The 12451-nt window shown below is 37.6% G+C and overlaps 1 protein-coding gene across 5 annotated transcripts in view; it reads right to left on the bottom strand.

Annotated features, from left to right (window-relative positions):
- BMP2K (BMP2 inducible kinase) overlaps positions 1 to 12451 on the bottom strand; it is a 141978-nt gene that overhangs the window by 78623 nt on the left and 50904 nt on the right. For all 5 annotated transcript variants that reach the window (XM_036337399.1, XM_036337403.1, XM_036337400.1 and 2 more), the window contains exons 2-3: positions 10638 to 10756; positions 6941 to 7046 (exon numbers count right to left, since the gene is read on the bottom strand). In XM_036337399.1, coding sequence (XP_036193292.1) covers positions 6941 to 7046; positions 10638 to 10756 — 225 coding nt within the window. The remainder of the gene's footprint in view (positions 1 to 6940; positions 7047 to 10637; positions 10757 to 12451) is intronic.

Genomic DNA, 12451 nt, shown 5'->3' with positions numbered 1-12451 from the left:
CTAAGCAAAAGCTAACAGATTATCCATAGGAACTTCTGTAAAACATCCCCCCCCCCAAAAAAAAAGCTCTTTTCATAAAATAATTAAGAATATATTCAAAATACTAACTCTGATTTCTGAAAGTTTGGTAACCAAAGCACATAAAACCTCTCTTAAGCACATTAGCAAATTAAGCAGTGTCACATCATGAACCTGCAGAGATCTAATTCTGGAGAAAAGATGATTGTAAACATTTGATACTTGAAACCATGGTGGGGTATATAAGCTACTTAACATCTACTTTCTATACAGTTTTCTCTCTACATAATGCAAAACAGTGTACCTGAACTATATATACAACACTGACTCCCTCACTAAAGTACCTTCATTCTTAAACAATTTTACGTAAACAATTTGCTTTTATGGAGGAAGTAAACGGAGAGCATTTTTGCTCACCCATTCTCTACCCCTCCAATCCACTGGGAATTTCTCATTTATTCATCTGAGAAAAGGAACTGAGCATACTCTATTCAGATTCTCTAACTTATCAGGTAAAATATTTAAAGAAAACTTGTAACATAATAGAGAGAGCATATTAACAAACGGGGGGGGGGGGGGGGGGAATGCCAGGAACAACAACAAAAAAAATTCTTTTAAAGCTATAATATCTGTAAAAAACAAAATATCTGCACCTAAAACAAGAGCAAGGTATATTTTAACAAAGAACAACAATATTGAGAGAACAAAAAAGAGTTCTTAGAAATTAAAAATAACATGGCAGAAATACAAAATTCTATAGAGGAGCTCAAAGATAAATTGAAGGAATGCTCCCAACACAAGCAAAAAAAATAAAATAAAATAAAATAAAAGAGATGAAAAATCAAAGAAAGGAAATCAGAGAACTGATCAATCTGTGGCAGGATAGTAAGAAGCTAGGAAAATTCCTGGACAAGTGGAATGGGGAAACTGAGACCAGAAAATTAAACAAGGCCAAACAGTTTGGGCAGCTTCCAGCCAGCTTATGAATCACAAGACCGTATCCTCCCCAACCAAGGACACTTGAGAACAAATGGTTTATACAAAGAACCAATTAATGCCATTTGTGACAGCTAACCCAAGGACAGATAAAGACTGGGGCACAAACAACAAAACCCCAAAAGCATTTGGATGGTATCACTTGGGGGATGTTAGGCAGGAAAGATAGTTGTTACAGCAGAGGGAGGAAAAAGGGAAAAGAAAAAGGGAAGTTTATCTCACCCAGTGAACAAAGAAGTCAGTAGTCTTGGGACTTGCCAAGATAAAAATCACCAGATGTTCTCACAAATTCTGGGAAAAGTTGCAACAATGTAAAAGGAGGACTCTGAAATCTAGTCTATCCTGCAGGGGAACTCTGAAACCTATAGGCGGGGCAAGTATAAAACCTTTCAACCCCCACAAGGCAGTGCACTCAGGCTGGCTGAGTTGCCCACTTGTGCTTTATGCCAAATATATTCTTAATAAATTGGCTTGTTTTACTTCAACACTGCTGTCACTTGTCTGCTTTATCGCAAGCATGACAAGAGCCAACTTGACCAGCTCTCCAGTAACAAATCTAGGAAGACTAATACCCTAAAAATTAAAAGTCCAAAAGAAGAGAACAGAGAAAATGAAAGAGAAAAAAACTGAGTGCCCAGCAAAAAAAGTACCACCAAAATGATCCATAAGCAAGGCACATATATCTTGAAATTTTAGAATGCTGAGGATAAAGATTTAAAAAGTGTCCAAGGAAAAAAATAGGTCACATTAAAAAATTGAGAAAGCGTAATTCATCCAACTGCTCAATAGTAACAGTATGAGAAACCAAGATGGCGGCATAGGTTAACACTGGAGTTTGCTGCCTCGAACAATCAGTTCAAAAATACAACTAAAAGACAGAACGGACATCACCCAGAACCACAGGAAGGCTGGCTGAGTGGAAGTTCTACAACTAGGAGGAAAGAGAATAGCATACCGAGACTCAGAGGAGGCGCAGTGCTGAAGTCAAATACTAAGGTGCGGAGTGCATGCGGAGCTGCTGGCGGCTGAGGGCGCGGTTGTCTGTTTCTATCGGGAGGGAGTCTCAGACTCTGAGCTCCAGATCCGGGCGAGTCTCTAGGGACCCAGACTCAAAGGGGAGAAGCGGGACTGTCTGGCTTCGGTCGGAACTCGAAGGCAGCTTTCTCTCCAAGGTCTGCAGCGGTTGCTGGGACTCTGAGAGGCAGAGCCCCTGGGGACGGGACTGAGAGCAGCCATAACTGCTCGCTCTGCCCACCCTGTAGATCCCCTGGGACCCGCCCCGCCCAAGCCCTGCAGGGAGACTTTTGCTGGATAGCCTCAGGCAAAGGCTAGATTAGCACCTCCCTAGAGGACAGAAGTTCTCTCACTGCAGACACAGCTGATTCTCACAGCCACTTGGCCTGAGGGCTAATCCCCCCTACTATTACCTACAACAATCAAGGCTTAACTACAACAAGACTGCGCACAAAGACCACTAGGGGGTGCACCAAGAAAACACAAAAAAATGCGGAGACAAAGAAACAGGACGCAAATGTCAGAAATGGATGATATAGAGCTCAAAACCACACTTTTAAGATCTTTCAATAATTTTCTAGAAACTGCCGATAAATGTAGTGAGATCCTCAAGAAATCTAATGAGACCCTCAATGTTGTGATAAAGAACCAACTAGAAATTAAGCATACACTGACTGAAATAAAGAATATTATAGAGACTCCAAACAGCAGGCCAGAGGAGCGCAAGAATCAAGTCAAAGATTTGAAATGCGAAGAAGCAAAAAACACCCAACCAGAAAAGCAAAATGAAAAAAGAATCCAAAAATACGAAAATAGTGTAAGGAGCCTCTGGGACAGCTTCAAGCGTACCAACAACAGAATTATAGGGGTGCCAGAGGATGAGAGAGAGCAAGATATTGAAAACCTATTTGAAGAAATAATGACAGAAAACTTCCCCCACCTGGTGAAAGAAATGGACTTACAGGTCCAAGAATCGCAGAGAACCCCAAACAAAAGGAATCCAAAGAGGACCACACCAAGACACATCATCATTAAAATGCCAAGAGCAAAAGACAAAGAGAGAATCTTAAAAGCAGCAAGAGAAAGAAACTCAGTTACCTACAAAGGAATACCCATACGACTGTCAGCGGATTTCTCAACAGAAACTTTGCAGGCCAGAAGGGAGTGGCAAGAAATATTCAAAGTGATGAATACCAAGAACCTACAACCAAGATTACTTTATCCAGCAAAGCTATCATTCAGAATTGAAGGTCAGATAAAGAGCTTCACAGATAAGGAAAAGCTAAAGGAGTTCATCACTACCAAACCAGGATTATATGAAATGCTGAAAGGTATCCTTTAAGAAGAGGAAGAAGAAGGAAAAGGTAAAGATACAAATTATGAACAACAAATATGCATCTATCAACAAGTGAATCTAAGAATCAAGTGAATAAATAATCTGATGAACAGAATGAACTGGTGATTATAATAGAATCAGGGACATAGAAAGGGAATGGACTGACTATTCTTGGGGGGGAAAGGGGTGTGGGAGATGCGGGAAGAGACTGGACAAAAATCGTGCACCTATGGATGAGGACAGTGGGTGGGGAGTGAGGGCGGAGGGTGGGGCGGGAACTGGGAGGAGGGGAGTTATGGGGGGGAAAAAGAGGAACAAATGTAATAATCTGAACAATAAAGATTTAATTAAAAAAAATAGTAACAGTAGAAAAAAAGTAATACCTTTAAAATACCTTTAAAATTATAGATCAAATTATACCTAAACTACAACTCTTTATCCAGCCAAATTAACAAATATGGATGTAGAATAAAAATATTTTTACATATGCAAGGTTTCAAAAATGTTTTCTTCCAGTCCTGGTCAGGTAGCTCAGTTGGTTGGAGCATTGTCCTGATTCGCCAAGGTTGAGTGTTCAATCCCTTGTCAGGGCCCATACAAGAGTCAACCAATGGCCCTGGACGGTTTGGCTCAGTGGATAGAGCGTCGGCCTGCCGACTCAAGGGTCCCAGGTTCGATTCCAGCCAAGGGCATGTACCTTGGTTGCGGGCACATCTCCAGTGGGGAGTGTGCAGGAGGCAGCTGATCGATGTTTCTCTCTCATCGATGTTTCTAACTCTCTTTCTCCCTTCCTCTCTGTAAAAAATCAATAAAATATATATTAAAAAAAAAAGGAGTCAACCAATGAATGAATAAGTGGAACAATATATGAATATTTATATTCTCTCTCCCTCTTTCTGTCCCTCTCCCTCTCCCTCCCCCTCTCTCCATCTCCCTCTCCCACCCTCTATCAATTTGAAAAAAATATTTTCTTCCATAAATCCATATCAGAAAACTAATGAAAATGTACTCTACAAAAGGCAGTAATAAAAATAAATGGGGCCCTAGCCGGCATGGCTCAGTGGATAGAGCATCGGCCTGCAGACTGAAGGATCACAGGTTCTATTCTGGTCAAGGGCATATGCCTGGGTTGCGGGCTCAATCCTCAGTAGGGGGCATGCAGAGGCAGCCAATCAATGATTCTCTCTCATCACTGAGATATTTTAAAATATATTTTTAAAAAAAATTAAAATAAGTGGGAGGCATGAGTAGCAGAGAGTCGAAAATAGGAGGAAGGCAAAGGGAATTCGAAAAATGACAGCTAAATGCTGTTCAAAATTAAACAGAACTAAGTCTCCCAAAAGGATGTTTCTAAGGAAAGAAAAAATGAAATTGACACAAATATTAAAATGTTTACATGTAGTGCGTAAAGATTTACACTTTGATTGGGAAATGTGGGGCTAAAATACTAATATGTATAAAGAAAACACAGCAAATGAAAATTGGCATAATTATAAACTCCAGGAAAAATAATAAGTATAAGAAAAAAAATGCAATTACAGGCTATTACATGTCATAATTTAATGGCAGACAAAAAAAATTAAACACTAATTATTAATTTAATCCAAAAGTTGAGACTACACTACACTGACAAGTAAAATCCTCATCTTTCCTTGAAGATTAGATCTAAAACAGAAAATCAGCACTAACAAACTTTCCAGAGCCCAGAATCACATACTTCATACCCTGATTTTCTAAGTTGCTTCCTTCTCTTTCATACTCTAAGAACCTCACTAAAACTACCAATTCTTTTCTACAAAATGCATTATAGAAATACAGAAATAAACATGAGAAGAAGCATCTCAGATATTTTAAAGAACATGTCTTGGAAGCAAGGGATGGGGCAGGAAGATACTGATTTAGCCACACCTTAAGATATATTTGACTTTTTAAAATATATACATGAATAACTTTGATCAAAATCAAAATGTCATGTAAGAAAAAAAGCTTGTTGATTCAAACCAGATTTTTTAAACTGTTAATTTTTAAAAAGCAAAAGAATGCCTTCCTCAAAACAATTTGTCCCCTAAATATTGGAAGTTCCTTTGGTCCCCCTTTTAAAATGTCCTCTGGTGACAATAATTTAAATTCATCTAGGGTTATGATTATGCCCAATTCAATTATCTTTAAAAAGTTAGGGCTACTGGTCAACTATAATCCAGCTAAGAATTAGAACTGATAATGCTAGATTCAGGAAAGTGAGATAGAGAAAATCAATATCTTCTCCTTAAAGAGATCAAAATGCTTTACAGTAGAGGACATGCAAAATGAATAAGAGAAAACAATCAGGAAAACATTTAACTTCTTATATTATAAATGAAAATAAGTTAAAAATACATCACAATAGATATTATAATATTAATTCATTTTATTTCCCTCTGTCCTCCCTCCTCGGGAGACTGAGAGACCATATTTTCTACATCACCACTACATCATCCTTCTCCTACAACCTTAAGGAAATGACAAGAGTTTCTGGTATCACAATTAAAAATCCTAACTGTCTTAAGACAATCTATATAATGAAAGCCTAAGCGACCATTATGGCAGAATGACCAGAAGGTCCGGTCACTATGATGGGCACTGACCACCACAGGGCAGATGCTCAATGCAGGAGCTGCCCCCTGATGGTCAGTGCACTCCCACAGGGAGAGTGCTGCTCAGCCAAAAGCCGGGCTCACGACTGGCGAGCGTAGCAGCCGTGGCCGAAGCCTTTCCCGCCTCCGCAGCAGCACTAAGGAGCAGCGAGCAAGCGGGTGGTAAGGTGCGAGGGATCTTGGACTGCGAGAGGGTACAGGACGGGCTGACGGACTCACCCCTCTGCCTAGTGCATGAATTTCGTGCACCAGGCCTCTAGTCTAAATATAAACCAGCACTCCCTAGAGCCCAAATTGCCAGATACAGTATGATTTTTTTTTTCTAAGTTTGCAGGAAATAGATTAATTGCCCTTTCATGCATAAAGTAAAAAAAATTTCAAGGATTTTTTTAAAGTTATATTATTATTCTTAAGGCATACTATACAATTATTATTTTTAAATATCACATTAGGTCCAAAAAAATATGGTTTTCTACCTTCTAATATCTTACAAAAGAACTCCAAAATGCCAAATAATACAAGTTTATAAAAATTATAGATCAAAATAATCCTCTGAATTTATTACATTTAATATGCTGAAAGATAACATGGTAGAGTGCTGAAAGAAATCTTAATGTAATATTGATACATTATGCCCTTCTTGGCTAGATTATAAAAAAATTGTATAGGGAGCATGAAGTGTAACTGCTCTTTACCTGCTTAGATTTCCTATTTTAAACCCAATAGCATTTTCTTTGTCCATTTATCTGCTCATATCATCACTGCAGCAACTATAACTTAGGTTTTAAATATTTTTAACAGCATTCCTTAGACAGATGATTAAAGCTGAGATTGCAGCAAGCGTCTAGAATAAAGTGACAGCTGTCCTGGGAGAGACCAAGACACCTATTAACCTATTTTAAGGCCTTTTTTAAATTTCAAACAAATGCAGAAAAACACTTACCTCGACAATATTCCATTAAGATAAGTACTTCCCATACATTATCGCTAATTGAATTAATGGCACAATCCAAATAACCCACGATATTTTTGTGACCAGATAGCTCTTTCTGTAAAAAAAAAAAAAAAAAAAAAAGAATTGAAAAATATACATTTTAAAGCTCTATCATTGCCAATGGTTTGAAGTCATAATTAATGTACTTAGAGAATTTCATAAAGTAAGACAGGCATGAGTATGGAATCTGACATATTTCAAAATAGTTTCTATAGTCCTGATGGAAAGTATTTACATGTGACTGTCACTTACTGACAGGCAAATATTCAGTGAATACTTATCTTAAAATTCAATCAAGAAGAAAGATGGTTCACTTGAAAGTAATAGTCTCCAAAAGTGAGTGTACAAGTTAGTCCTTAGAGATTCAAGAATAAAATATCAGAATTTTTACTTATATTTATTTTTATCTAGAAAAATAATAAGCTCTAATACAGAGATGCACAAGGTAGGTTTATAGTTGTGAGTACAAAAAACAGAGTTTATTTTGTATTTTCCATACAAATAACTGTAAATCTACTTTTGCCCATCCCTATATTTATGAAATAACAATTATATTCTTATTTGCATGTTTTGCATGCAACATTGCAATTAGAGTGTAAAGTAAACAAAGTGGCCTAAAAATATTTCTGTAAAGAAACCATAATGGTGGTACTTATAATACAAGTACAAGGATATAATAAGAAAATGGCAAATCTGACACTTTCAGCTCCTAGAATAAGTTAATCATCAGCATATACTGAGGTTTATAGTAATCATGATCCAATCACATCTATCTGGAAATTAAAAAACAATTATCAAGAATACTATTTTAACTGAATTTACATCCACTATCACTAATAATAAACCTAGTTTTAATTGTGTAATGAAATCTGACAATTGGCTAATGGCAGCTGAACATGTCACTAATTCATAAATAAGTATATATAATAAAGGTGGATCATCAAAAACAGTTGGAAGACCACTGCACTACAGAGATAATATCCCTAAAATATCTTGTTCAAAAGCCTAAGACTTGACTGTCACTAATGCTGATGATGACTATATTTTTCTCTCTAAATTATACACATTCTACTAAAAGTACCATATCTAGGTACTTATCTAAGCTCCAGTTAGTTAGAGAACTTGGGCTAAGATTCTCCCATTATCTTGGGGTAAATCATTTTATTCTCTTGGCTTATAGCCTTACCTTTAAAAAAAAGCAAGTCTCAAAGTAAGAAATAGGAACAACAAAAGGAGAACTGAGATAAGTCAGACTGTATAAATGTGCCTATCTTCAAACTAAAGGGATCAAAATAGGTGTGCTGATAAACATGTTGACAAAAAATCTCCCTCTTAGTAGTTGGATAAGTAGGACTGGCATAAATAACAAGTATGGAAAAACAAGAATGCAGAAAAACTGAACATTCATATATAAATGTCTAACCATCATGCTGTACACCTGAAACTAATATAATATAGAATGTCAATTGTAATTAAAAGTTAATTTTTAAAAATATTGGAACAGTCATCCATTGCTGGTGGTAAGACTATAATGTGGTTCAGCTACTGAGGAAAACAGTTTAGTGGTTCCTTAAAAAGTTAAACACAGAATTACCATATGACTCAGCAACTCCATTCCCAGATCATTCATATATATATATATATATATATATATATATATATATATAGAACTGAAAACAGGTACTCAAAGAAATACACATTATACACATATTCATAGCAGCACTATACACATAGCCAAAAGGCAGAAACAGCCCAAATATTCACTGATGTTTTTTTTAATGTCCAACAACAGATAAACAGATAAAGAAATTGTGATATATGTATATAAAATGGAATATTATTCAGCCATAAAAAAGAATGAAATACATGCTACAATGTGTGTAAACCTCATTAAGTGAAAGAAGCCAGATACAAAAGGTCACATTTATCTCTTCTGATTATTTTACATAAGTGGAATTCATATGAAATAATCAGAACAGATAAATCCACAGAGACATAATGTAGACAGGTAGTTCTCAGCAGCTAAATCAAGTAATAGAATGCAACTGCTTAATGGACAAGAGAATTTCCTTTTGGAGTGATAAAAAGGTTTTAGAACTAGATCAAGGTAGTGGCCGCACAAACATTGTGAATGTACTAAACGTCATTCATTGAATTATTCATCTTAAAATGGTCAATTTTATATTATGTGAATTGTACCTCAATTTAAAAAATTATAAATATATATATACTAGAAGCCCGTTGCACGAAGATATTCATGCAATAGGCCTTCCTTCCCCTGGCTGCCAGCACCGGTTTTCCTCCGGCACCTGGGACCCAGGCCTTCGCTCCAACCGCAGCGGAGAAGCCAAGCCTCTTCAGTCTTCAGTCGTCTTGAGTCTTCAGTCTTCGCTAGGGCCTGAGCCTTCAGTCTTCACTCTGTGCCTGCATATGCAAATTAACCACCATCTTTGTAGGGTTAATTTGCATACTCACCCTGATTAGCTGGTGGGTGTAGCAGAGTGACACCAATTTGCATGTTTCTCTTTTATTAGAGTGTGTGTGTGTGTGTGTGTGTGTGTGTGTGTGTGTGTGTATTAGCATTTAATAAACAGCAGATGATAAGGAAAAAGGGAAGGAGGTGGGAGTGTAGAAGAACCGTAAGAAGCAGCCATCCAGAACACTGAGAATGTTAGAAAACAGGGAAATTGCTATTTCGTAATTTTTTTTACTGCTTACTGAATTTTTATTTAATGGCCTATTAAAATACTTTTTAGCCCCAGCCAAGTGGCTCAAACAGTTGGAGCATTGTCCCATACACCAAAAAGTTGCAGGTTCAATTCTGGATCAGGGCACATTCCTAGGTTGCCGATTAGATCCTAAGTTAGGAAGCAACAAATTGATGTTTCTCCCTCCCTTCTCCATCCTCTCCTTCTCCCTTTCTCCCTTTCTCTTTCTCTAAAATTAATAAACATATCCTCGGGTGAGGATTTTTAAAAAAGAAAATGTTTTTTAAAAAGTAATAATTTTTACTTTTCCTAATATTTAAAAAGAATTGTTCTCTTGCTAAAGGATATCTTAGATATTGCAGAGTACACCAAAAAAACTGAACAATTTATGGCATGATTTTAAAAATAAAAAGCAAAACTAATCACTGTCTTTGAATACAAACACATACAATTAATATATGAACACCTTTGTGAATGGTAAACACCAAACTCAGGACAGTGGTTACTTTCCAGATGGGAACAGTACAGAGATATGTTTGGAGTGGAATACACAAAAAACTTCAACTGTATGTAAGGTTCTAATTAGTAACCTGGGTAGTGAGTAAATTGGTGTTTATTATATAATTCTCTAAATTTTTCTATCCTCAAAATTATCAATAGTTAATTTTAAAAAAAAGCAGAATAGCATGCCCACTGAACAACAGTAAAGAAGAAAAGAAAGAGGACAGGAAAGAGTTGGCTGTGTTTAGCCCTAAGTGTGGCTACAAAGAACATACTTCAAAGTCCCATATAATTTTCCAAGTTAGTTTAAAGAGGTTCGAAGGTTTTCTAGATATGCATAAACCAACAAGCAGTTTGCCTAAAAGCTGGTTAAAGTTATAATACAAAACCAAAAGAAAATATACCAATTTTTTAAATGGAATTACTCTTTCACTTACCATAATTTTAATTTCCCTTTTACAAATGTTGAGGTCAGGCAAGTTATTGACATACATTCGCTTCAATGCATAGCGGATTCCACCATGAGTCCGCACCAGGAAAACTGTGGAGAATCCACCTAGAAGAACAAGTACCAATTAATTAAAAAGAATCAGAAATTACTTCCAAAATCATGTAATATTGAGGAACTTAATCTCATAGGGAAATAAACTGACTGTACCCAAGACAAAAGTAAGAACAGTAAGCAATTAATAAATTAGATTGAAACACTGGCTTCTTATGACAATCATGAAGTAGCACTTAAGAGGACAACATGAAAATGAATATGCATTTGTTTTGAAGATTAAAATACCATAATTTCATTTTGCATGTGAATATCTTTTATGTGGTATGTGGAAATTGTCACATATAAATTAATATTATAGTTGGCATATACTAGTGATTGCCTACCCATCAGCCTCTGCCTCCTCTGTGATGACCAAACACTGATGTTATTTAAGACAAGGCATCAATAGAAAAAGGAGAATATGCCTTACCAACAATTTAAAAACTTTAAATCAAACCACAATTCAGAATGTACTAGTATTTGCAATGATCAAAAAGAGCCTGGAAGTAAGCAACGGATATATTGAAGACATGCAATACTGCATTAATGAGTACTTAATAAATATTTATTTGTTCATATAATTAGACATCCTTACAGCTTACAGAGCACTTCTTTAAAACTCTCATAGGTAAACACATGTACTTCCTGCCTCCCACAACCATATCAAAAATACAACTAAAGCCCTAACCAGTCTGGCTCAGTGAATAGAGCATCGGCCTGTGGACTCAAGGGTCCCAGGTTCGATTCCGGTCAAGGGCATGTACCTTGGTTACGGGCACATCCCCAGTAAGGAGTGTGCAGGAGGCAGCTGATTGATGTTTCTCTCTCATCAATGTTTCTAACTCTCTATCCCTCTCCCTTCCTCTCTGTAAAAAAAAAATCTATAAAATATATTTTTAAAAAATACAACTAAAATACAGAACAACTATTATCCAGAACCGCGGGAAAGCTGTCTAAGTGGAAGTACTACAACTAAAGAGGTAAAGAAGAAAGCACACTGAAACTGGTGGGAGGGTGCAGGTGTGGAGGCGCAGAACAGGATGGCATCCGATGTGCTGTTTTTTGAATCGGGAGGGAGATACAAGCTCCCACTTGCTCTGAACTCCAGTGCTGGGCGAGACTCGGGGGGACCCAGACACATACGGGCAGAAACTGAACTGTCTGGCATCGGGGCAGGAACACAGAGGTGGCTTTCTTCCAGACAGAGGTGCTCGCAACTGTCACAGTTCCTAGGCTGGGACCTCCCTGGTGCAGGGCTGACTGGCAGCCATGGCTGTTTGCTCCACCCTGGAGATTCCCTGAGACCGCACCCCATCCAATTTACAACCTCACCCAAGCTGAGCACAGTGGCTTTTGCAAATGAATGGCCGGTTCTTTCTCAGCCTAAAACCTGTCAAACTGCAGCTGGGTCAGGGAGCCCCAAAGCTATCAAAAGAAGGCAAAGGCCAGCACCACAGCAGCCTGCCTTGCTTCACAGCTGGGCCTCATCTGGGTACTTCCAAACCCCATACAAAGAGGAAGAATCTGCAGATCTCTCCATAGCTCCTGCGGGGTGGCCCCAGCCAGTGGCTGACTTTGCACCTCCTTGAAGATCCAAGAGCCAGTGTACCCAGTGATCAGTGTGAGAACATACCAGATTAAAACTCTTCACATCCATAAGTGACAAACTCAAGGGGGAGACTCAGAGAAGCACTAAAGCCCCACTGA

Source organism: Myotis myotis, unplaced genomic scaffold (assembly GCF_014108235.1).
Source record: "Myotis myotis isolate mMyoMyo1 unplaced genomic scaffold, mMyoMyo1.p scaffold_m19_p_1, whole genome shotgun sequence".
NCBI lineage: Eukaryota > Metazoa > Chordata > Mammalia > Chiroptera > Vespertilionidae > Myotis > Myotis myotis.
Note: the sequence above shows the minus strand (reverse complement) of the source record. Positions and strands in the feature narration are given on the sequence as shown.